Below are 27,611 nucleotides of genomic sequence, written 5' to 3'. Positions count from 1 at the left end.
ATCCACCAGCAACTGAATAGATAAATAAATTGTATATTCATATTCTAGAGTTACTAAACGGCATAGAAGCTTTAAGTCAGTTCTGAGTAACTCCAATGAATTATTTCTTTCAAAAACTCATGCTGTTTCCTATTTGGAAATTAAGCTGCTTTAAGTTCGTTTTTCTTAGTATTATAGCTTAACATTGTTAATACCTGAGGCTTTTTTACATATTACTTTATGGTTTTGTAATTTATAACTTCTACTTTCCTTAAAAATAACCTTAATAGTGGTATGGCTATAGTTGAAAGGAACAACAAAGTTTGTACTATCAGCAGAGTTTAGTTTTACATGCTCTTTACTCATTGTCATAACTAATATAAAACTGTTTACGTTCTTTCTTTGGAAAAACTGAGCCCCAACTTAATAAAATATAAATATTTGGGAAACTAGTTCATAACTCTCCAGACATCTAGGACCCCAAATATTTAAGAAGTGATGAGTCTGGAGTTCCACTCCAAGATAAAGATTTTTATCTTAACAAATTCTGAAGGACGTTCTTCACTGGGCTAAATTTATTTGGATACAAGTAGCTGGATACCAACCTACAAGAGAATTAAGATGTAAGTATATTTGTTTTTTAAAGTAAGTTACAAAGAGTCTGAAGAGTAGCAGTTCCAGGATTCTGTGATGTCATCAAGAACTCAGTCTATTTATATCTTTCTACTTTGCTCTCTTTGGTTCATTGGCTTCTTGCTTTTGTGCTTGTCAATAAATTCCACGATGATGATGATAGTGATGGTGGTAAAGGATGTACAATTAGTATTTCTATTTTTGGAGTGAGGACTTGGGTAACAGATTGCAAATTGGGACACAACTCTTTGAAAGTAATGTTCTCTTGATATTTTAGAAGTCATCTGACTGAAATCCTGACATGGAAAGGGAAGGCCTTCTATATTCACATTTCCTTTTTCTGTTTGTGCTCCTTCTTTTCTTACTGTTCTTTTCATGGCCTATAGAATTGGACTGTGCATCTGGGTATTACAATCATTGTTAATGATTCTGGGTATTCTAGTATGGAATGAATAGCAGATGTTTTAAATGAGTTATATTCAGGTTGTCTTCTAACTTCACCCATTATTTATTTATTTATTTATTTATTTATTTTTAAAAAGATCTTATTTATTTATTTGACAGACGGAGATCACAAGTAGGCAGAGAAGCAGACAGAGAGAGGAAGAAGTAGGCCCCCTGCTGAGCAGAGAGCCCGATGCGTGGCTTGATCCCAGGACCCTGGGATCATGACCTGAGCCAGAAGGCAGAGGCTTTAACCCACTGAGCTGCTAGGTGCCCCCACCCATTTTTTGGTATTTATTTAATTTGGCTGTATAAATGGTTCTATTTCTAATTTATATGTTTTGTTAGAGTTTTTATTTTATTTTTCAACTTTGGTATTTGACTTTCCATCTTCCATTTTCTTTTGTCTTTTTAGATTGTACATATGTACTTTTAAAAATTAGACTTACTGGGACTCCTGGGTGGCGCTCAGTTAAGCGTCTACTCGGGTCACGATTCCAGGCTCCTGGGATGCTTGCTCAGCAGGGAGCCTGCTTCTCCCTTGGCCTGCTGCCTCCCCCCCGGCCCCCCCATTTGTGCTCTCTATCTCTCTTTCTCTCTGACAAATGAATAAACAGAATCTTAATGAAAAAATTAGACTTAATTTTCAGATTATTTTTAGGTTTATAGAAAAATTGAATAGGAAGTATAGATAGTTCCCATAATCTCCCCTTTTCCTTTTCCCTATTATTAACATTTTACAGGAAGTATAGCACAATTGTTGCAATTGATGAACCTATAGTGATACATAATTATTAACTAAAACACTAAAGCCTATAGTTTATGGTAGGGTATACACTTTGTGTTGTACAATCCCTTGGATTTTGATGAATGCATAATGTGATTTATCCACCAGTACATTATCGTATAGAATAGTTTCACTGCCCTAAAACCCCTGTGTTCAACCTGTTCTCCAATACGTGGCAACCACTGGTCTTTTCATTGTCTTTATAGTTTTGCCTTTTCTAAAATGAAAAGTTGTTTATTGATTTTAGTCGTTATGAAAATGTCATCTGAAAAAAAAAAAGAGAAAAATGTATTTCTTGTTTTCTAAACTGGTTGCCTTTTATTTCTTTTCCTGGTAGTACTGCACTGGCTAGGACTTCCCCTACAATACTGCATAGAAATCAAGCTGACATCTTGCCTTGTTCCTGATCTTAGGAGAAATACATTCAGTCTTTTTACCCTTAAATATATTAGCTATAGTTTTTTTTTTTTTTTAATTCCCTTTTTCCATTTGAGAAAGTTCCCTTTTATTCCTAGTTTTTATCAAAGTTTTATTATCAGGAATATATGTTTGATTATGTCAAATGTCTTTCCCTTATCTATAGAGATGATCATGTGCTTATTTTTCAGTTTATGGTGAATTACATTGCTTGATGTTTGAATGTTAAATCTTGCATCCTGGAATAAACCCCACTTGACATGTTATTTCTTTTGTATTTTATTGTTGGATTCAATGTATTCAGATTTTGTTAAGCTTATTTATATTTATGTTTATGGGGCATATTGGTCTCTACTTTTCTTGTAATCTCTTCATCTGATTTTGCTGTCAGGATAACTGCCCTTTTTGAGTTAAGAAGCATTCCATTCCCTCCTTTTCATGCTTCTGGAAGGGTATGTATAGAATTCGAATTAATTCTTTCTTAAATGTTGGTATGAATTTACCAGTGAAGCCATATGGACCAGGAATTTCCTTTGTGGGAAGATACTTAGAACTGCTCTTTCAGTTTCTTGTAGAAACATTAGGCTGTTTAGGCTCTATTTCTCTTTGTGACCTTTGGTAGTTTGTGTCTTCCAAGCAATTTTTCATTTTATTTATGTTGTTTAATTAATTGGCATAAAATTGTTTACATATATTCCCTGATTATCCTTTTAATTTCTGAAAAACTTATAATATGACCCTATTGATAATAGTAGTTTGTGCTTTCTCTTTTTTTTTTCCCTCCAGATCATAGTCTATGTTGGGAATGTTTTGTATGGGTCCGAAAAGAATGCTTGTTCTGCTTTTGTTTAGTGCAGAGCTCTATAAAAATTAGTTAATTGGTAGTATTTTTCCAGGGTCATATCTTTACTGATTTTTCTCTCTGCTTTTCCATCCATTACTGTGGAGGGATATATTTCTGACTGTAGTTGTGAATTTGTCTTATTTGTCCATGTAGTTGTATGTGTTTCACTCATGTATATTGAATCCCTGCTTTTAGATTCATAAACATTTAAGTTTTTTATGTCTTCTTGATTAATGGGCTCTTTTATTATTATGAAATGGCTTTCTTTGTCTCTGGTGTTATATGCCTATATCTAAAAAAATCACTGGCAAGGGGAATGGGATTAACATTGTTCATTTAATTAAACCAAAGCTTTGTAGAAAAAGGTGGGTAACCTAAGAAAAATCAGCATTTGGAGCACCTGGGTGGCTCAGTTGGGTGGGTATTCTACTCTTAGCCTAGTTCAGGTCTTGATCTCAGCTTGAGTCTTGATGTTAGGGTTGTGAGTTCAAGCCCTGCTTTGAGCTTCAGGCTAGGTGGGAGCCTGCTTGAAAGAAAAAGAGATGCCTGGGTGGCTTGGTTGGTTAAGCTTCTGACTGTGGATTTTGGCTCAGGTCTTGATCTCAGGGTTGTGAGTTCAAACACGGCACTGAGCTCCACTTGGGCTTTGTTTTTGGCAATGCTTCTGGCTCCTGTGGGCCCCTGTGTGGGGTTCTGCATTGGGCTCTGCAATGGGTCGGGAGCCTGTTTAAGATTCTCTTTTCCCTTGCCCTCTGCCCCTTTCCCCTATTCTCTCTCTTTTCTCCCCACCCTCTCCTGACTCTCTTTAAAAAAAAAAAAAAAAAAGGAAAACCAACATTTGTTAGAAGAGAGTTAAAGAAGTGAAGAAAAGGGGAAGGATATTGTACAGTTCTCTAATGATTATTTATTACATATACTAAACTTGACTACTTAAAAATATTTTATGTGCTAATTAAATAAAAGGTGAAATTTAGATATAATTAAAACAGACTGTATTATCACCATTTCATGGTTAAGAAGACTCTGTTGAGGGATGCCTGGGTGGCTCAGTTGGTTGTCTGCCTTCAGCTCCAGGATCAAGACCCACATTGGGCTCCTTGCTGATTAGAGAGCCTGCTGCTCCCTATGCTTGCACTCTCTCTCTCTCTCTGACAAATAAATAAGATCTTAAAAAAAAAAAAAAAGACAACTCAGTTGAATGAATGACTCAACTCTATTATGAAGTAGAAGTCTAACTCTAAACTTAATCATTTGTGTTTTTATTTGTTTGTTTGTTATCCTTTGTTAGTTTGTTCTGACTTTTGAGTCTAAGAAGACTTAAAAGAAGACTCACTGGCACTGTGGGGGGGAAAATCCCATGCTTTTTGGAAGTTTTATTATGTTCAGAGAGGAAAAGCAGACCATAACATACTATGTCATTTCGTCATGCCACTCTGTATAGAACACGACAGAACATATATTTACAAAAATACACTCTTCTTTAGAGCCAGAGGACTGCTATCAATTTGGAAACAAACCATCTGCTTATTGTTTAAATTCCTGGATAACTTAGGAACCCACATCTATAAACAGAAGTTAACGTTCTTCATAACCTTAAAACCACTGCTAAGGTCCATTGTCTCCATATGTAATGCATATTTCCTGTGTACTGAATGGAAACAGATTATGACATTTATGATGTCTAAAATGATCAAGTTCATTTCATTAACATGATAGGCTAATGAGTTGTACTTTCGGCATTTAAAATTGTTATAATACAGTTTAGGACATATTTGTTCACACTGTGGTACAGCATAACCCCCAAACTAACAACAAGTAAGCTCTTACTCGACGTATTCCAAACAACTACTTATTCCTTAACTATTGATTCTTGCATTTATCCACCATTTATTGAGTGTTCCTCAGGTGCTTGGTCCTAGAGGTTTAATGATAGGTGAAATAAAATCTACAGTCTAGTGACAATTTTAGATGAATAGGTTATTAATATAAGAAGTATGCAATAATGATTATTTTAAGTATAAAACTGTAATAACTATTACTTATGTATACATTGGTGAAAGAACAGAGAGAATCAGAGATTACTCAAGTTTCTCACTGGGCAAATGGTGGGTAGAAACAGAGGTACATGAACGCTCATCTTCAAGTGAAGACGAGATTGGTGATGTTCATTTATTTGCTGATTGCTCGGTTTTTACATGGAGTACTAAGTACACCATTATTGGCGGCATATCTAGTTTTGTATTAAGTGCAGAGTTTTCATACCAGTTTACTCTTCTTGATCTACTCAGTCTTCCTGTGAGTGTGACATGCAGACTCTATTAATCTTATTTGTCTTAGATTATTCATGTCTTGAATTTACTGTTGGCTGTAGTATTATTGCCACTTTATTTCTGCTTTGGTCAACTCTACTCTGTCCTCAGTTTATATGAATTTAAGATGAAATCTGTAATAAATGTATATAAATATCCTTTCAAAAAATGATTTCCATCAAGGTGGTATCCAGGTTTTTTCCTAATAGTTGGTCAGAATTAAGTTGTCAATTAGTTGAGAACAGCTTTGGGGAGGAAGGCAGGTGTGCATTAAAAAAAAAACAAACTAACAGCTTTATATTTAATGAACCTCACCTGTTTTAAGTAGAAAGTTTGATGAGTTTTGACAGATGTTTATAGTCATGTGACTAAAACCATAATTAAGTTAGAGAATACTTCTCTGTTCCCTAAAAACTCCCTTTGCAGTTGCCTCAGTTGCCTTCCCTCCAGGTCCTAGCCCCAAGCAGTCACTAATCTGCTCTTTGTCACTGTAATTTTGACTTTTCTACAATTCATATAAATGGACGTATGTTTTCATTTCTCTTGGGTAGATACTGAAGGATAGAATTGCTCGGTCTTATGGTGTAAGTTTATCTTTAACTTTATAGGACTCTGCCCAGCTGTTTTTTAAAGTGACTGTACCATTTTGTATTTCTACCAGTAATGTGTGAGAGTTCCAGTAGCTCCATATTCCCACTATAAGTTGGCATTGTCATTCTTTTTACTTTTAGCCATCTGGTGCATGTGTAGTGGTACCTTATCATGGGTTTAGTTTGCATTTCCCTAAAGGTTATGATGCTGAATATTTTTTTTGTCCATTCACAAATATATCTATGTGTATGTGTGCAATATTATGTATATGTGTATATATTTTTCTTTTTTTTTTTATAAGATTTTTTATTTATTTATTTGAGAGAGAGAGACAGTGAGAGAGAGCATGAGCGAGGAGAAGGTCAGAGAGTGAAGCAGACTCCCCATGGAGCTGGGAGCCTGATGTGGGACTCGATCCCGGGACTCCAGGATCACGCCCTGAGCCGAAGGCAGTCGTCCAACCAACTGAGCCACCCAGGCGTCCCTATATTTTTCTTTTTGATGGAGTATCTTTTGAAATCTTTTGATCATTTTAACATTTTTTTTTTGGTTGTGTCTTATTTTTGAGTTGTAAGAGCTATTTATATATTCTGAATGCAAGTACTTTGTTAGGTATACATATGCACAAATTTTCTGTGAGTCTGTGGTTGCCTTTTTCATTTTCTCAGTTGAATCTTTCAAAGGTTTTTAATTTTGATGAAGCACATTTTACCTGTGTATCGTTGTCTGATGCTGCTTAACAAATCATTAAAAATTTAGTGAGTAAAAATGACAATAGTATTTGCATTGCATGAATTTTCAGTTTGGAAAGGGCTCACCCAGAATAGACCCATTACTGCTCTACTTGACATTGCTGGGGCAGCTAAGGGCTGGAATCATCAGAAGATTCACTCACATGAATGACACTTGGGCTTGGAGTACTTGAAGAGCTGTATATTGGAATAATTAGGGCATCTCTCTCTATTTCTATATAGTTTTCCTGGCATGGTGGCTTCAAGGTAGTTGGACTTCTTACATGCCGGCTCAGGGCCTCAAAGGCACATATACAATGTGAGAACACGATACAGAAGCCATTTTGCCTTTAATGGTTTAAACTTAAAGTCAGTATCACTTCTTCCTCATTAAGTAACAGTTACAAAGGTATTTTCAAAGGTTGCAGGTCCAAGGGGAGGGAGCCAGTGAAATATGTAGGAGAGTTGACGTCATGTTTTAAGATGCACATGTGGCGTAGGATATTTGTTGGTTTGACTGTCTTTGGAAAGTACAATCTGCCATAATGAATTCTTTCTATAATGTTTTATTCTTTTTTTCCTTATGTAACTTCTTTTAGACCAAATCAAGTGTTTTAAGTTGATTTCCAGTGTTTTCTTCTAGGACTTTTATGGTTTGAGCCCCAAAATTTAAGTCTGTGTTCCATTTGGAATTAGTTTTTGTGTAAGGAGCATGGCATGGGTCAAGGATCATAGATTTCTGTTTAGAAAGTCAGTTTTTCCAATTCTCTTTGGAAAGTCAATTGTTCCATCTCCATTGTTTGAAAAGACTACTTTTTCCCCAGGTCTTCTTACTTGTTTTTTGTTTGCCACCTCTTTTTTTGCTTCTTATTTCTCTTTCCTTAGATTCCTTAAATTATATATATATATATATATATATATATATATATATATATATATAATTTTTAAAAAGATCTTATTTATTTATTTATTTATTTATTAGAGAGAGAGATCACAAGTAGGCAGAGGGATAGGCGGGGCTTGGGAGGGAACAGGCCCCTGTTGAGCAGAGAGCCTGATGGGGGGCTTGATCCCAGGACCCTGAGACCATTACCTGACCCAAAGGCAGAGGTTTAACCCACTCAGCCACCCAGGTGCCCCTAGATTATATATTTAATGTGCCATTTAAATTTATCCATTGGCTTTTTGGATAGATTGCTATGTATTAGTTTTTAGTGGTTCCATTAGTGATTATAACGTACATGCTCAATCTTTCACCACCTACTTAGATCAGTATTTTACCACCTTTGGTAAATTGAAGGTTTACAATCACTTAGACTTCTTTACTCTCCCCCTCTTATGTGATAATGCTCATATACATTAATCTACATATATTGGAAACCCCATCAGACAATATTATAATTTCTTCAATGGTCATATATATTTTAAAGATCTTAAGAAATACAAGCTTTTACATTTACTCAAATGTCACCATTTCTGTTCCTTCTCTACATTCATAAAGTTTAATATTTCCTCTGGGATTATTTCTCTTCAACCTATAGAAATGTATTTAGCGTTTCCTTTAGAACAGTTCTGCTGGCAACAGATTCTCTTACTGTCTTTCGTATAAGACAGTCTTTATTTTTGTTTCACTCCTAAAGGATATTTTTACTGGATATAGAATTCTGTAATAATAGGGGTTTTTTGGGTTGCAAAACTTTAAAGATGTTCTCTCATTTTCCTGGCTTCTGATGGCAAACCCATAATTATTCTAATAGTAGTTGTTTTATATAAAATAAGTATGGGTACTTTTCTAGGAGGCTACTTTCAAGATTTAAAAAAAATATGTATTTCAGCATTTTGTTTATAATATATCTAGGTATGGTTTTATTTGAGTTTATTTTTCTGTGGATTCATTGACTGACTTTCTTGAATCTGGAAATGTATGCCTTTTACCAAATTTAGGAAGTTTAGAGATACCATGTCTTCAAATATTTTCTCAGTATTAATGTTTTCCCTCTCTTTCTGGATCTTTAGTAAAACATATGACAGATCTTTTGCTATTCTCCCACAAGTGTCTGGGGGTCTATTAATTTTTTTTTCAATCTTTTTTTCTCTCTCTTTCATAGAATGGATAAGTTTTATAGATTCACCTTTTAATTCACTGAGCCTTTCCTCTTTCTTCTCCACACTGTTGGAGAGCCTTCATTCACTGAGTTTTTAAATTTAAAATTTTTAATTTTATATATGATATTTTTAAGTTTCAGAATTTCCCTTTTTGTCCTTTTTTGGGTCTTTAATTAATTACTTTTATTAACATAATGATGTATTGTTTGCCCTAGGAGTACAGCTCTGTCAATTGTTAAGTGTGTAACTTCACATCACTCACCATATCACATACCCTTCCCAATGTCCATAACCCAACCACCCTCACCAAACCCCCTCTCCCCCAGAAACCCTCAGTTTATTTTGTGAGAATAAGAGTCTCTTCTGGTTTGTCTCCCTCCTGATCCCATCTTGTTTCATTTTTTCTTTCCCTATCCCCCAAAGCCCCCACTCTATCTCTCACCTTCCTCTTATCAGGGAGATCATATGATAATTGTCTTTCTCTGATTGACTTATTTCATTCAGCCTAATACCCTCTGGTTCCATCCATGTCATTGCAAATGGCAAGATTTCATTTCTTTTGATGGCTGCGTAGTATTCCATTGTACATATATATCACGTCTTCCTTGTCCATTCATCTGTTGATGGACATCTAGAATCTTTCCATAGTTTTGCTATTGTGGACATGGCTACTGTAAACATTGGGATGCACGTGCCCCTTTGGATCACTCTATTTCTATCTTTAGAATAAATACCCAGTAGTGTGATTGCTGGGGCATTGGGTACCTCTGTTTTCAACTTTTTTGAGGGACCTCCATGCTGTTTTCCAGAGAGGCTGCACTAGCTTGCATACCCATGAAGAGTGTAGGAGGGTTCCCCTTTCTCCACATCCTCACCAGTATCTATCGTTTCCTGACTTGTTAATTTTAGCCATTCTGACTGGTGTGAGGTGGTGTCTCATGGTTTTGATTTGTATTTCCCTGATGCCGAGTGATGTGGAGCACTTTTTCATGTGTCTGTTGGCCATCTGGATGTCTTCTTTGCAGAAATGTCTCTTCGTGTCCTCTGTCCATTTCTTGATTGGATTATTTGTTCTTTGGGTGTTGAGTTTGTTAAGTTCTTTATAGATTTTGGATACTAGCCCTTTATCTGATATGTCATTTGCAGATATCTTCTCTCATTCTATCAGTTGCCTTTTGGTTTTGTTGACTATTTCCTCTGCTGTGCAAAAGCTTTTAATCCTGATGAAGTTCCAGTAGTTCATTTTTGCCCTTGCTTCCCTTGCCTTGGGTGATGTTTCTAGGAAGACGTTCCTGTGGCTCAAAGTTGAAGAGGTTACTGCCTGTGTTCTCCTCAAGAATGTTGATGGATTCCTATCTCACATTGAGGTCTTTCATCCATTTTGAGTCTGTTTTTGTGTGTTGTATAGGGAAATGGTCCAGTTTCATTCCTCTGCATGTAGCTATCCAATTTTTCCAACACCATTTGTTGAAGAGATAGTCTTTTTTCCAGTCTTTCCTGCTTTGTCAAAGATTAGTTGACCATAGACTTGAGGGTCCATTTCTGGAATCTCTATTCTGTTCCATTGATATATGTATCTGTTTTTGTGCCAGTACCATACTGTCTTAATGATGACAGCTTTGTAATAGAGCTTGAAGTCTGGAATTGTGATGCCACCAATTTTGACTTTCTTTTTCAACATTACTCTGATTATTTGGGGTCTTTTCTGGTTCCATATAAATTTTAGGATTATTTGTTCCATTTCTTTGAAGAAAATTGATGGTATTTTGACAGGGATTGCATTAAATGTGTAGATTAATTTAGGTAGCAGAGACATTTTCATAATATTTGTTCTTCCAGTCCATGAGCATGGAACGATTTTCCATTTCTTTGTGTCTTTTTCAACTTCTTTCATGAGTACTTTATAGTTTTCTGAGTACAGGTTCTTTGCCTTTTTGGTTAGGTTTATTCCCAGGTATCTGATGGTTTTGGGTGCAATTGTACATGGGATCGACTCCTTAATTTCTTTTCTGTCTTGTTGCTCTGTAGAAATGCAACTGATTTCTGTGCATTGATTTTATGTCCTGACACCTTACTGAATTCCTCTATGAGTTCTAGCAGTTTTGGATTGGAGGCTTTTGGGTTTTCCACATAAAGTATCATATCATCGGTAAAGAGTGAGAGTTTGACTTTGTCTTTGCTGATTCAGATGCCTTTAATTTCTTTTTGTTCTCTGACTGCTGAGGCTAGGACTTCTAGTACCATGTTGAATAGCTGTGGTGATAAGTGGATATCCCTGCCGTGTTCCTGACCTTAGCGGAAAAGCTTTCAGTTTTTCTCCATTGAGGAGGATATTCGCTGTGGGTTTTTCATAGATGGCTTTGATGATATTGAGGTATGTACCCTCTATCCCAGCACTCTGAAGAGTTTTGATCACGAAAAGATGCTGTACTTTGTCAAGTGCTTTTTCAGCATCTATGGAGAGTATCCTATGGTTCTTGTTCTTTCTTTTATTAATGTATTTTATCACATTGATTGATTTGTGAATGTTGAACCAACCTTGCAGCCCTGAATAAATCCTACTTGGTTTTGGTGAATAATCCTTTTAATGTACTGCTGGATCCTGTTGGCTAGTATTTTGGTGAGAATTTTTGCATCTGTGTTTATCAAGGATATTGATCTGTAATTCTCTTTTTTGATAGGGTCATTGTCTCATTTTGGGATCCATGTAATGCTGGCCTCATAAAATGAGTTTGAAAGTTTTCCCTTCCATTTCATATTTATTGGCACAGTTTCAGGAGAATAGGGATGAATTCTTCTTAAAATGTTTGGTAAAGTTCCCGTGGGAAGCCATCTGCCCCTGGGCTCTTGTTTGTTGGGAGATTGTTGATGACTGCTTCAGTCTCCTTACTGGTTATGGGTCTGTTCAGGTTTTCTACTTCTTCCTGATTCAGTTGTGGTAGTTTAAAGATTTATTTATTTATTTATTTGACAGATCACAAGCAGGCTGAGAGTCAGGCAGAGAAAGAGAGAGGAGGAAGCAGGCTCCCTGCTGAGCAGAGAGCCCGATGTGGGGCTTGATCCTAGGACCCTGGGATCATGACCCAAGAGGAAGGCAGAGGCTTTAACCCACTGAGCCACCCAGGCACCCCTTTTTCTTTTCTTTTCTTTTTTTTTTTTTTAAAGATTTTTTATTTATTTATTTGACAGATCACAAGCAGGCTGAGTTGTGGTAGTTTATATGTCTCTAGGAATGCATCCATTTCTTCCAGATTGTCAAAATTGATGGCGTATAGTTGCTCATAATATGTTCTTATAATTGTCTGTATTTCTTTGGTGTTGGTTGTGATCTCTCCTCTTTCATTCCTGATTTTATTTATTTGGGTCTTTTCTCTTTTTGATGAGTCTGGCCAGGGGTTTATCAATCTTATTAATTCTTTCAAAGAACCAACTCCTAGTTTTGTTGATTTGTTTTACTGTTCTTTTGGTTTTTATTTCATTGATTTCTGCTCTGATCTTTATTATTTCTCTTCTTCTGCTGGGTTTAGGCTTTCTTTGTTGTTCTTTCTCTTTCTCCTTTAGGTGGAGGGTCAGGTTATGTACTTGAGACTTTTCTTATTTCTTGAGAAAGGCTTTTATTGCTATATACTTTCCTCTCAGGATTTCCTTTTCTTTGTCTCACATATTTTGAACAGTTGTTTTTTCATTATCACTTGTTTCCATGAATTTTTTCAATTCTTCTTTAATTTCCTGGTTCACTCATTCATTCTTTAGTAGGATGTTCCTTAGCCTCTATGTATTTGACTTCTTTCCAACTTTCCTCTTGTGATTACATTCTAGCTTCAGAACATTGTGGTCTGAAAATATGCAGGGAATGATCCTAATCTATTGGTACCGGTTGAGACCTGATTTGTGACCATTCTGGAGAATGTTCTATGTGCACTAGAGAAGAATGTGTATTCTGTTGCTTTGGGATGAATGTTCTGAATATATCTGTGATGTCCATCTGGTCCAGTATGTCATTTAAGGTCTTTATTTCCTTGTTGACCTTTTGCTTGGATGATCTGTCCATTTCAGTGAGGAGGGGGCTGTTAAAGTCTCCTACTATTATTGTATTATTGTTCATGTGTTTCTTTGATTTTGTTATTTATTGGTTTATATAGTTGGGTGCTCCCATGTTAGGGGCATAGATATCTAAAATTGTTAGATCTTGTTGGACAGACCCTTTGAGTATGATATAGTGTCCTTCATCATCTCTTATTATAGTCTTTGGCTTACAATCTAATTTGTCTGATATAAGGATTGCCACCCCAGCTTTCTTTTGATGTCCATTAGCATGGTAAATTGTTTTCCACCCCCTCCCTTTAAATCTGTAGGTGTCTTTGGGTCTAAAATGAGTTTCTTGTAGACAGCAATATCGATGGGTTTTGGTTTTTTTAATCTATTCTGTTACCATGTGTCTTTTGATGGGGACATTTAGCCCATTTTATATTCAGGATAACTATTGAAAGATATGAATTTAGTGCCATTGTATTGCCTGTAAGGTGACTGTTACTGTATATTGTCTTAGTTCCTCTCTGGTCTACTACTTTTAGGCTCTCTCTTTGCTTAGAGGATGCCTTTCAATATGTCCTGTGGGGCTGGTTTGGTGTTTGCAAATTCTTTTAATTTTTATTGTTCTGGAAGCTTTTTATATCTCCTTCTATTTTCATCGACAGCCTAGCTGGATATAGTATTCTTGGCTGCATATTTTTCTCATTTAGTGCTCTGAATTTTTTTTTTTTAAAGTATGTAAAATATTTATTAAGGGCTTTGCCTACAGAGGCACAACATAAATAGAATTAAGTCCTCCTGAAATGTAATTAGTGTACACATCAACCAGTTGATAATTCGTGGTGGAAAATTCAGGAACATGACCTGGGACCGGGCTCCCACGTCCGAACCTGGGCAAGTCACAGGCGAAGGCTCGCGAAGGCTCGGCTCAGGAGCCATGCCCACAGCTGCTCTTTCTGCCTGGTCTCTGCAAAGTCTGTTGTTAGGCAAATGCAAAAGTGCAAGCAGGACTTGCTGGACCAACAGCCACCCCGAGGCTGGGGAGTGAGTGGGGGGTGCTTAATCCACCCCCTCAAATCCTTGAGCTTTTTCCACAGCCATGAGAAGCTTCTCCCGTAATCTTCAAAGGTTCCATATGGAGGTAAGTCAAGGCGATTAAAGCATGTGTGAGCTCTGGGCAGATTTTCAGGACTCCCCCATTGCTCTGTTGTAAACAGCTGAGGACCATTGGAACCATAAAGTTCGGCGAAGCCGTTCATAGGCACTCGGGACATCCCCGTGACGAACTGCAGTAACCGGATCCGCTTCTCGGTGTCCATGAGCAGCACGGCCTTCCAGAACCACTGAATGACAGGGTGATTTGGGCAGTAGCTGTTCTTGTAAATAGAGTGTTGTCTCCAGTCGTTGACATCCACGTCGCCGAGGCCGCACATCAGCAGCTCCAGCTCATTTTCATGAATATATCATGCCAGTTCTTTCTGACCTGCCAGGTCTCTGTGGATAAGTCTGCTGCCAGAGTAATAATTCTACCATTGTATGTTATGGACTTCTTGTCCTGAGCTGCTTTCAGGATTTTCTCTTTGTCAGTAAGATTTGTAAGGCTTAATATTAGATGATGGGGTGTGGACCAGTTTTTATTGATTTTGAGGGGGGATCTTTGTGCCTCCTGTATTTTGATGCTTGTTCCCTTTGCCGTATTAGAAAAATTCTCTAGTATAATTCACTCCAGTATACCTTCTGCCCCTCTTTCTTCTTTTGGAATACCAATTATTCTAATACTGTTTCATCTTATGGTATCACTTATCTTTCAAGTTCTCTACTTGTGGTCTAGTAGTTGTTTGTCTCTCTTTTGCTCAGCTTCTTTATTCTACAACTTTTGGTCTTTTATATCGCTAATTCTTTCTTTTGCCTCATTTATTCTAGCAGTAAGAGCCTCCATTTTTTATTGCACCTTATCAATACCTTTTTTGATTTTAGCTTGGTTAGATTTTAGTTCTTTTATTTCTCCAGAAAGGGTTTTTATTTTTCCAGGCAGGTTTCTCTAATATCTTCCATGTCTTTTTCCAGCCCAGCTAGCATCTTGAGAATCATCATTCTGAGCTCTAGATCTGACATATTACTAATATCCGTATTGATTAGGTCCCTAGCCATCGGTGCTGCCTCTTGTTCTTCTTTTTTTTTTTTTTGTGGTGAATTTTTCCACCTTGTCATTTTATCCAGATACAAATATATGAACGAGAGAATAATATGCTAAAAGTGTGGCAAAGACCCCAGAAAAATGTACACAAAGCAAATTGGAAGAGACCCCAAACTTGGGGGAAGAAATAAGAGGGTAAAAAGAAAAAAAGAAAAAAAAATATATATATATTAATTAGACTGGTGAATGGAACAGAGCCACCCACTTGATTTTGGGTGTATTTTGGTCTCTTAGAAGAAACTACATCCCAGACTTTTAAAGAAAGAAAAACTTATGTATATACAAAAATAAGGGTAAACACGATGAAAGGATGTACTATGACTGTAAAGATGAAAATTAAAAAAAATTCTAAAAAAGGAATTGATAAGATTAGTTGGTTGGAAAAAGAAAGAAAGAAAGAAAAAAAAAAAAAAGAGGAGAGAATGTGCTCAGCCTGGAGACTAGAACAAAGCCCTGTGCCAGATTTAGGGTATATTTTCATCTAGTAAAGAAATTGTATCCCAAAGTTTTTTAGGAAAAAAACCCAAACAAACCCATATGTATACAAAAAATACAGTTGAATGCAATGAAGGTTAGAATATGACTGTAATAATGTAGGTTTAAAAAAGTTTTTTTTTTTAGAAAGTCATTGTTAAGATAACCTAGTTAAAAAAATTATCAAAGAGGAAAGAGGAAAAGTTTAAAAAATTGGAATAAGAAAAAAAATTTTTAAAATTTAATTTAACATTGTAAGACTAAAGGATCATGGGGTTGAATTCCATGTGTTGAATTCCATTTGTTGAATTCAGGTGTTGAATTCCAATGAATTTCATGCATTGCTTTGCCCTAGCTCTGAAGTTCCTCTGTTCTCCTTGATCGGTGAGCTTGGTCTTGGCTGGATGTTCTTGCTGACTTTCTGGGCGAGGGGCCTTTTGTAGTGATTCTCAAGTGTGTTTGCCCGAGGCGGAATTGTACTGCCCTTGCTGGGTGCCAGGCTATTAAATCTGCTTGTGTTCACTCTTGAGAGGTTTTGTTTCCTGAACACTTTCCATAGAGCCCTGGGAGATGGGAATGAAAATGGTGGCCTCCCAATCTCCAGCCTGGAGGAGCCGAAAGCTTGGGGCTCCACTCCTCAGTGCATCCTGAGTGAAAAGTGGTCAATCACTCCCATCTCCCTGGTCTCTGACCGTACTCCAGGCTCACCTGGCCTGTGACTGAGCATTTCTGTCTCTGGTGCATGGCCCTCTTTGGGGCTCTAAAACCATCAGGTTCTTGCCATGCTGCTGCTCTGGAGGAGGAAGGTCAGTCTCTCTGGATCTGCCGCTTGTGGGTTCCCTACTTGACAAGCAGTGGCTCGACTGTGCCTTGGATCATGGTTAAAGGTAACCCCGATCCGAAAGCTCACTCCTTGGCTCTGTCTCTGTAGGAGCTTCCCTGCTCCAATATCTGGCAGCTCTCCCACACTAGACAACCCTGATCTTTCTGTGACCCTGCGGGACCTGAGATCGCACTGTTCCTGCGAGGGCTCCACCCCAGCTTAGCCTCTGGAACAATGTCCCTCAGTGGAGCAGACTTCTAAAAGTTCTGATTTTGTGCTCGGTTGCTCCACCGCTTCCTAGGAGCCAGCCTCTTCCCCTACGGTTTATCTTCCTGTTGCTTGGGATTCATTTCTCTGTACATCCTACCTTTCAGAAAGTGGTCGGTTTTCTGTTTCTAGAATTGCTGCTCTTCTGTTTGATCTCCTTTTGGGTTTTAGGTGTTCAGAATGGTTTGATAACTATCTAGCTGAACTCCTGCTACCTGATGTCATTTTAGTCTGCTACTCCTCTGCCATCTTGACCCTCCTCCCCCCCCCCGAATTTCCATTTTTAAAAATACATTCTATTTCTTTGCTGAGAACTTCTCTTTCCATTCATAGTAAGTGTGTGTAATTATCTCACCTCGTGGAACATAGTTAATAGGTGCTTTTTAGACATTGTCTGGTAATTTCAATATCTGATTGTCTTTCTTTTGGGAAGTAGTCATGATATTTTTGTTCTTTGCAAGTTGGGCACTTTTAGATTGAACCTGGATGTTTTGAATATCATATTGTAATACTCTGGATCCTGTTACAATCCTCTGGAGAGTGTTGATTTGTTGTTGCTATTGTTGTTGTTTGATTAGGTTTGGACTGCAAATTCTGTCTCATCTTTGGTGGGTAGGAGGTCTAATGTCCACCATTCAGGCAGCAGTAGTTCTTAGTAGTTATGTGTTCATTATCTTTCCTGTGATGGGGCTTTGGGTCTGTCCTATCTGTGTGCCACTCATGGGTCATGGTAGGACTTGGCTTGTATTTTAATTGTAGTTCTGCTCTCAAAGCCTTGGCTTTGCTGCTTGGGTCTGTTCAGGGCTTACACTGATTTGGGATGAGCCCTGTATTTGTGCCAATTCAACCACAGATTTAGTTAGAGGGGCCTCCTTTTCTAGATCTTCCTTTATGGGATTACCCCTCTATTCTCTGCCTCACTGGGCCTCCTTTTCCTGGTCCTGGGTCCTGAAGGACAGGGTTTTTCTTGGTGGTGTAGCTGCCTGCACCACCATCTTAGCGGCACATGCTGAACAGGGCCTGCTTTTGGGACAAAGTGGCTAGAGAAGAGAGTGAAAAATACAGTGGGTATTTTTCCTTTCTTCTTTGCACTCAAGGAAAGGATCCCTTTCCATATGCCTTTGGCCAGAAAAACAGCATTTCTTTTCCAGTACCAACTACCTATACTGCTGATGTTTCATCTTATAACGGGTTTGTCTTTGGGCCAGAGTCAAGAGAGAACAAAGACAGAAAACGCCATGAACAGCCAAGGATTAATTCCCTACACATTTGGTGGCTCACTTGGGCCCCCTCTTCCTTTTGTGAGAAGCAGATAGCTAATCCTGTTTTCCTATTTTTTATTTGGTGCTTTTATTATCATAAAAAGGAAAATACCTAGTGCTTGAAAACCTCAGTGTTTAAATCTTTTCTGACTAGTGCTTAAATTTTTTTTATTCTGTGGAAGTAAATTTTACATATGATTTCTGAAGACTTTTGATAATTTAATCTTGAAATAATGTAAGTTTTCTACTTTCTGGCTATCCTGTCAAGAATTTTAGCAGAATTAAATGATCATCTGGCATAATGTGTTAATTGTGGTTGATTGTTTTATATAGTGCATTTTTAATTGCTGTCTGATGTGGTTTTTTAATTGCCATTGATGACTGATTTTTTAAAGATAGAATTCTGCATTTCCTTTGAGAAATTAATAGTAAGAAAATGATCATTTATTGAGCATGCGAAAGTTTCCTTCAGTAACATACCATTATTATCTTTATTTTGCTAATGATAAAGTTGAGCTCAAAAAGTTGCTTGTCCAAGAGCATATGTTTACAAACGGCAAAGCTAGAATTTGAACTCAACAATCTGTTTCTAGAACCTGCTTTTCTTAATCTTTATGCTAATTGTGATACATTGCACCAGATGCTGGGAATACATAAATAAAAGATTGAATTCATGCCCTCCAGGACCTCTCTGTTTAGTTGGCAAAGCAGGACGATCAGGGGATATTCATAGAACAGTAAGTGCTGTGACTCTTTGACATAGATGTTTTGTTCTTAGATTCATAGCTGTGATTAAGGCTTATTCATATTTGGTCTTTCATTAGCCCAGTTTTTATTTTTACATTAAAAAAATCAAAATTAGTATTTCTTAAACATTGTTTCATTATGAAAGTGCTGTCCTAAGCTAGAGCTTGGATTCACTATTTTGTATTTAGCTAGCCCTTTTCTGAGCTTTTCACATATGTTAATACCTGCATTAACCAACACAAGAAGATGGGTTGATATTCCTGTTACCTTTTTACAGAGGAAGTCAGAGTTCAGAGAGTTTAAATGATCCGCCTCACGTTTGCCCAGATTGTAAATAGTGAAAATAAGGTAACTAGAATTCTAGTTGCTTAATTAATAGGAAGTAAATGCCTGCTAAATACAACTTTTGTTTTTATATAAATAAACTTCAAATTAAATTAATGTACTAAAGTCTGACTGTAATATGATGCTTTAAAGCTATTACACTGCTTTTCAAGGTAAAGCATTTTAAATATAAATTTTGTTTCAATTTTACTTCGTGTTGGTTTATTGAAAGAAAAATTACTAGAATATAAGAGCATGAGTTTATTGAATTTTGGTTATCTTCACTTTAGATGCTACTCAGTATAGTACTGCTTGTTTTATAGCATTTACATTGTTCCAAAATTCTGCTTTAAATCTGTTTTATCATTTAATGTGACAAAAATTGTTACTTGTTTTGGTTTCCTTTTTATTATTACCAAAAGTGTGTGTGTGTGTGTATAACATATATATATATATATATATATATATATATATATATATATATATAGTTAGAAAGGAGGGAAAAAAAAGAAAACATCCGGAGACTACTACTGTTACCAGCTCATTATAATTCCTGGATCTTTTTTTATTTGCACACATACACAGACAAATAAAAGGATCCAGCCCAGAACCTTGTATTTATTACATCTAGATTTCATGTGTCCTAAGTCTCTTATTTAACACTCTTAAAAAAGCAGTCTCTCTTGGTAACCTATTTCTAAATAAGGACCTATTGATGTTTTTCTACCCTGCCACTGACAGAAAATGTTTAATGAATGTTTTTGTATAGTCATTGTAGTTGTTATCAAAACTCAAGGAGAGGGAAATTTCAATGAAGGATTTGCTGGTGGTCAATTTGCAAATGCTAAGAGTTAGCCCTGTATCTCATTGTTTTTGACACTTGTTAGACATTGTTTGAGTACAAGTAAATTAAAAGCAATCTCTTTAGTAGAGGTCAGAAGAATGTTGTACACTCCAGTGGTTCCCTATAGAATCAAAGGAAGCTGATCTGAATTGACAGAGTAAAGTTAGAATGAGACATCTTGAAAATGTTGGTGGGAAGAGCCGGTGAAATAAATCAATTTAGTTGGAAACAAAAGATTGAGTTTGGAATTCTTCTGCCGGAGAAAGTACAGATAAAGAATTAGATCTTCAGACTACCTCAGGTTTTTGGGACACAAAAAAGCAAATAATGTGATCTGGTTTAGAGAAGTTATTGTATAACCCAAATGCTTGCTGCCTCTGCCTGTGATCTTTTTCTCTTCAAATATATATAGTAACTAACCTGACCTAGAGGAATACTGATAATCACAACACTAGATTAAATAAAGTTTAAAATGAAATAGGAAGATAGGAAGATCGAAGATATAATTTAATATACATATTGTTAAGAATAGAAAAAATGCAAGTACATCATTGATGGGAAACTTTTTCCTTCAGTGACAATTTCTGTAAATAGATCTTTTATTATCTAGTTTTATATGCTTTAGTAAAGTTTGTTTGTCATAGCAAAGTCATTCACTTATAATGTGTTTTTTATATGGATATATGAATAACAACCCCTTTTCTTTGCCATCAATGGCCTATTTTACCTCTCTCAGTGAATTATGAATTGCAATTATATTCATATTGGGCTGCAATCACAAAATTTAACAGCATTTGCTCTAAAAGATTTTTTATTTTCTAACTTCATGTGTAGATATTCACCCCCCCCCACCAGGGTGTGTATGTGTACGTAAAGGAGTGTTCTCAAGATTGCTCTTCTCATACACAATGTTAGAAAAAATTGGCTTTTATGGATAAGTTACATGCTATATTTTACCAGTAAAGTTGAATGAAAAGTTACTTTTTAATTCCTGCCCTGTCTAGGGTTGCTCGTTTTTCCTAAACTGCAGTCTTAGCTTTCTAATTCTGTAACTGTGTAGCTTTGTAACAACAGAGATATATGACTTTCAGCCTTAGCTGGGTTTTTAGTACTGCTTGGCAATTCCATTCCTTTCTGCTTTGCTTTTACTTTTCTTCTCATCCCCATCTTTCTTTCTCTCAGTGTCTTTGTCATTCTCAGATTATCCTGCCCTGTGGTTTAGAGAGGGAGAGGGAAAGGGAGGGGTCAGAGGGAGAGGGTGAAGAGCAGAGGGAAGGAGAGGGAAAGCATTTGCCTATATTTGTACCTTCTCCCTTTTAACTTAGTTGACAGATTGCTGTGTGCTCTTGATCCTGTCTTCCACAGGAATCCCCTTCTGTCGGGATCCATTTTCCTCCCCGTGTCTGAACTTCTTCTACCTGACTGACTGCTTCTACTTAGCCACTACAAACTTGTTTAAATCTCTTCTGTCCTAAAAGTATACTGTCTTCAATTTTGTCTCAACTCAGTTCTTTCTAGCAACAATTCATAGTCATTTCTTACCTTTACTGTCAAACTTTTTCAGAGTTTACATACACTGTTTGACTTTATGTCCTTTTATTCAGTCCTTGGCTTTATTCTTGGAGGCACTCCTCGATTGAAGTTGTAAAGCATTTGACCTGTTTGCAAAATTGGACACTCTTGATTTACTTAAAATCAACCTTTAAAAGTTAAAAAAAAAAAAAGTTTTGATCAAGGATGTCTATATAGTGTAAACAGTCAAATAGCATGCTTGCTGCAGAGCTAATGGAAAGAGAGCAGTGTTCTTCCTCACCTCTTCCGATGCCTGATTTCCACCACCCAGAGGCAACTGCTTGCAACCTTTTACTCATTTCTTCTGTTATTTATTTCCTTATGTCTAAATTAACATGTTTACACTGCTGTTTATGTTACGCCGGTCAGACTAAGTTCATACACACACACACATCAGTTTTATTCCAGTTTCCTCCAGGTTTCCAACCCTCCTACTCTTTGGATTTCTTTAGATGTGCATTTGATTTTTAAATTTAGGAATGCCTTTTTCTGTTGTTCTTTTTTTTTTGCGGGGGGGCGGGGATTACTAATTCTTTAAAATTTATGTTTTGTAGAGCATCCCTTGAGTTTTGTCTTCTGTTAGTGAAGGTTGGAAATGAATTCCTCTTGTGCCAAGTTAAAAATCAGAAGCATGTATTGAACAGATGAATTTGCATCCTCTTTTTTCCCAACCATAGTCTCACAAACCCTTTTTCTTTTGGCCTCATTGGCTATCCTGCTTGTCTTCGTCCATGCCAAGCATGATCTCACCTACTGGCCTTTACATTCCTGGCTCCATCTGACTGGAATAGCTTTTTCTGGACTCAGTGTTTTTGTCACTCCGAAATTCATGTCAAAATCCTACCCCTTGGGAGGTAATTCAGATTAGATGATGAGTTTTCACCAATGGGATTAGTGCCCTTATGAGAGTAGAGAAAAAAAATTGCTCCTCTTTGCTTCCAGCTGTCCAGGAACCAGGAAATGGGTCCTTCTCAACCCTGAATCATCAAGCTATGCCCTTATTTTCTCTTCTAAGAGTTGTATAGTTTTAGCTCTTATATTTATGCCCTTGATTTCTTTTGAGTTAATTTTTATATATGGTATAAGGTAAGGGTCCAACTTCGTTCTTTTGCATGTGGATATTTTCTTTAAAAAATTGTCCTTTCCCTCACTGAATGGTTTTGGTACCCTTATTGAATGTCATTAGGTGATACATGCAAAGGTTTATTTTTGGGCTCTCTATTCTGTCCCACATTGGTTGATTACCATAGCTTTGAAATAAGTTTTGAAATCAGGAAGTGTGAGTCCTTTAACTTGGCTTTTTCGAGATTGTTTTGGCTATTTGGAGTCCTTTGGGTTCTGTATGAATTTTAGGATGGATTTTTCTGTTTCTGTAGAAAAAGTCATTGGGATTTTGGTAGGATTCACATTGACCCTATAGATCATTTTTGGTGGTGTTGACTTATTAACAGCTGTCTTACAGTTCATGAACATAGGATGCCTTTCCATTTATGTGTGTGTTCTGTAATCTCTTTTAGCAATTTGCGTAGCTGTCCATGAATAAGTCTTTTGCTTCATCGGTTAAATTTACTTAGATTTGTTCATTTCTTTTTAGGATTATTCATTGTTAGTATATAGAAAGCAAAAACTCTTTTTGGGTGTTATTTTATATATGGAATCACTGAATTACTTCATGTTCTGTCAGTATTTCAGTGCAGTCGGGTGATTTGAATGGAACTTAAATGGAAACTAAAAATCAGAAAAAAATGATAGTTTCTGAATTGAATCCAAATGCTAGCTTTTTACTTAATCTTTGTTAGTCAGACTGGGGTTTAAACTTATGTAAGTGTACTAATTTGGAACTCTGTAGACATGGATGAATACCAGCAGATCAAAATAACTTTTGAAACAATTGTTTGCACTCCTTAATATTATTAAAATGTTCTGAAGATGATCTTTCTGAAGTATAATGGAGATCATGTAGCTCTTAATATGACTTATTGATACTTCTCTAGAAGTTGCTGGAAATATAATAGTAATGAATTTTTTTACAGTTTGGGGAGATATACAGTTGAGTACAGATTATGAATGTGTATTTTTGCTTTTTTTTAATTTGCAGGCCACAGAAACACTATTTAGAATGGCAGTAGCAAGAGGAACCATCACAACATTAAGAAATGGAGAAGTAAGATGAGAATTTTGACATAAATATTATTTATTTCATAGTCTCCTGTTTTTAAAACGTAAAGTGTGGTGAATTCTGTGATACTTTATATAACAAATTGAGAAATACATGATGTACATAATACTGAGTGAATCTGACCTACAAATCTATTTTAGTTCATTCATATTGAACTGGATCTTGGGTTGAAAGCAAATTGCTAACTCTTTAATATTTGGTTACCAATTGCTTTTACTTTTAAAAGAAGATGACAATTTACTTAATAATAACTTCTGCAAATATATATATTTTTAATGATAATCTGTACTTTTTCCTTTTTTTTTATTCTGTGTTCTACAGATCTGATACTTCTTTCTTAGGATAAAATAACTTGTAAAGTTGACATTTATTACAGAGAGAGAGAGAGAAACAAGAGAGAGAGGGTGGGAAATATGGAATTTAGTCTATTTGTTTTATAGGTTAGGCTCAATTAAGATAACAGATTCTAAGTTTTCACTGTTCTGAATGTTCCTGAGAATTCTTAAAAAAAATTGCTACTACTGAAATAAATTTTTGCTCCAGAATTATTACCAGCCTGATTACCACTCTCTCTGCCTTTTCTTAATTTACTTTATCACCAAGACATACGTAAGTTGAGGTTGAATATGATGTCATGTTGCCATGTTTTTTCTATTCTTCTAGCAGATACTCAAGGATAAAATATAGTGTTCCTTGTTCTAAAATTAAATTCTGTGCCATTTAATGTAGTATTTATAATTCAATAACCTAAATATTTAATAGTAGAAGTGACTGAATATCTGAGGAGTTAACTGAAATTGAATTACTGTATGATTATAAGTTTTATTGATCAGTTTATCTGCTATTAGGTGAAAATGTACAATCACTGGGGAATCATATACTCTTAAATGCTGAATTGTATATTGGCAAGGAACTTGTAATACATATTTTGTCTATGAAAAAGACTTAACTGATCTCTTTGTATTCTCAACAAACTAGTATGTGGTGCCATTTTGAGAAAAAAAAATTCCCATTAATAAAGTCAAGTGTATTTGTCTGCCTAGAATATGTCAAAATGAATCTCAGAATTTAGTAATTACTATGTATTTTTTTGGGGGGGTGGCAGTGCATTTTTAAACTTCATGTTCTGTTGCAAGAAGGTAAATATATGCAAGACAGTTTTAAATGTAATCTTTTGAGCTTATCAACACATATTGGATATGTACATATTTTATATAATGAAGAGGAAGTAGTTAAAGCAGCTGGCTTTTGATCCATTTCTCCCTCCCAGTTACCAGTTACTGGGGATTGCCACAGGTTACTAACCTCATTAAGAGGTATTAATGTTGGACAGAGGTTTGTTTTCTTTCTTTCTTTTTTTTTAAGATTTTATTTATTTATTTGAGTGAGAAAGAGAGAGAGCTTGCACACTCAAGCTGGGGGGTGGACAGAGTGAGAGGGAGAAGCTGGCTTCCTGCTGAGCAGGGAGCCCAATGCAGTGCTGGATCCCAGGACACTGAGATCATGACCCCAAGTGAAGGCAGAAGCCCCAGCTGACAAAGCTACCCAGGTATCCCTTGGACAGAGTTTTTAAGCACTCTCTGATTTTAAGTTTTGAAAGTGAGGTTAAAACTATTAAGTTGTACTTTTTTTTCTTTTATATTTTAAGATCTCTGAAAATGGAATGTGTCTTCTCATCAGTGACACCTCATAGTAATTCTACGATTTCTTATAAGTCTCTGATATGTTAACATTGATAAAATATAATATTTTGTATTTTAAAAAATACAGTGACGTGGTCCGTATTCAGTAAATGGCAGTTAGGATAGGCTACAAAATAGTTTTAATTTAATTATTTGACTTGGAAAATAGAAAATCCAAGACAAAACAAAGATATTATTAAATATGTGTATATACAAGTGGCATAGATTTTTGGAGCTGCTGGGCTAAGTACTATGGAAATAGATGATATAACATGCTTCTCGCCTTTAGAGGTGTTTACTCTGGTTGAGGAAACAATTGCATGACTACCTGGAAAAAAAATCTGGCAGAGTAGAAAATGCTTAGTCATGTTGAGTTTGGAAGTAACTAGAGTCCAGAGACCACTTGGAATGTGCTAAATTTTAGTATCAGGGCAACAAAAGAGAATTCATTTGGTAGTAGGAGAAATGCTAAAAGGTTAGCAGTTTAGGGAATTATTTAAACAGAAGCTGTAATCACCATATTTATCATATTGGAAAATTTATGAAATGCTAAGGGAGGAGAGGGGCAAGCAGTTTACTTATCCTAGGGTACTTAAAAAATTGTTCTAGCCTATTGCTGTTAAGCAGAGATTAAGAAGTAACTCCATGACAGTGCTATCAAGTGGGAAGAATAAAGACTGGTATATCCAAATTACGAAAAGATCAGTCTTTGAGTAAGTTATTGTCTGGTTGCACTATGACACTGACATTTGCTTGTCCACCCTTCCCTGTGTTCTGACTCTAAGCCTATGCCTAAGTCTAGTTATTGGGCATTTCTTCCTGGATGTTTTAAGAAACGTTGAGACCAGAAAATCTGCTTCCTCTCTCAGAAAATAAGAAGATAGTTTTTGAAGGCTTTGAAACTGGCTTTAAAAGTTATAGTAAATCATTGGAGGATTTAAACAAAGGGATGACACATTATCTTTTTAAAATCTTCACTGAGGGAAATTATTGTGCTCATTTTATAGGTAAAATGAGGTTCAGAGGGTTTAAATATTTTGCCTTTGATCAAATAGCCACGAAATGGGAGAGCTAGGATTTGAGCACCAGTCTGACTCTAATGCCCAGTCATTACACTGTACTCTGTATAGTCTCTGCCAATGTAATTCACTTACAGTTTTCTAATTATTCAGTTATTCTATAGCTCGACAGCTGAAAAATAGCAGAGTAGCTAAGACCTCTAAGATTATGTGATCAGCCATGATTTTTTATGCCTTCCGATTATCACTGTTCCGTCTTAGTATAGACATAGAGAAATATGTGACTTAAAGTGAATGGAAAAAAATACTGACCCTTCACAGTTCTGTTCAGTTCACTGTTCAGTCACTAAATGTCTAACCTTGTTGATATGTTTTTTGTACAGTCCTGTGTGAGGGCTAGATCTTTGGTATCTTGGTTAAATTATATAAGCTAGGAAGCAGTTTTTTGGGAAGAATTTTTTTCAAAGACTTTATTTACTTATTTGACAGATCACAAGCAGGCAGAGAAGCAGGCAGAGAGAGAGGGGTGGGGAAGCAGGCCTGATGCGGGGCTTGACCCCAGGACCCTGAGATCATGACCTGAGCTGAAGGCAGAGGCTTAACCCCCAGAGCCACCCAGGCGCCCCTGGGAAGACTTTTTAAAAAATTTACAACATACAAAATATGTGTTGATTGATGATATTATAAGGCTTGCAATCAATTATAGACTATTAGTAGTTAAGTTTTTGGGGAGTCAAATTTATATGCAGTTTTTTTTTTGACTTTGCTGGGGGTTGGTGTCTCTAGCCTCCATGTTGTTCCAGGGTCAACTGTAGGGTTTTTTTTTTTAAATCACATTTCCCTGAGATTTTACTTTATGAGTGCTTATATTGAGTAAGCCTGTGAATCAAGGATTGATACTTTACTTCCCTTTCCAAGTAGGAGAGCCAGCTTTGTGTGCTGGAAAGGACACTAGTCTGCATGCTAGTCCATGTGGATTCTCTTCCTGGCTTTAATAACTATGTGACCTTGGATAGTTTATTTAATTTCTCGCAACTTCAGATTCATACTTTAGAAAAATGATTTGATTAGTTGATCTTTAAGGTTCTATACAACTTTAACATTTTCTACTTGAGGCAGCTTTATGTGCCCTCCTTCCTCCAGCCCCCCCTTTTTAAAGTAGACTCTATGCCCAGCGTGGAGCCCACTACAGGGCTTGAACTCACGACCCTGAGATCAAGACTTCAGATGAAATCAAGAGTTGGAGGCTTAACAAGTAAGCCACCCAGATGCCACCCCCTCTTTTTAAAAAAATGTGGTTCTTGGGGCGCCTGGGTGGCTCAGTGGGTTAAGCTGCTGCCTTTGGCTC

The 27,611-nt window shown here is 36.4% G+C and overlaps 1 protein-coding gene across 2 annotated transcripts in view; it reads left to right on the top strand.

Annotated features, from left to right (window-relative positions):
- Positions 1-27,611, top strand: part of TMEM135 (transmembrane protein 135) — a 256,778-nt gene that overhangs the window by 74,400 nt on the left and 154,767 nt on the right. For both annotated transcript variants that reach the window (XM_044258354.1, XM_044258353.1), the window contains exon 5: positions 23,482-23,547. In XM_044258354.1, coding sequence (XP_044114289.1) covers positions 23,482-23,547 — 66 coding nt within the window. The remainder of the gene's footprint in view (positions 1-23,481; positions 23,548-27,611) is intronic.

Source organism: Neovison vison, chromosome 7, assembly GCF_020171115.1.
Source record: "Neovison vison isolate M4711 chromosome 7, ASM_NN_V1, whole genome shotgun sequence".
NCBI classification, from domain to species: Eukaryota; Metazoa; Chordata; class Mammalia; order Carnivora; family Mustelidae; genus Neogale; species Neogale vison.
Note: the sequence above shows the minus strand (reverse complement) of the source record. Positions and strands in the feature narration are given on the sequence as shown.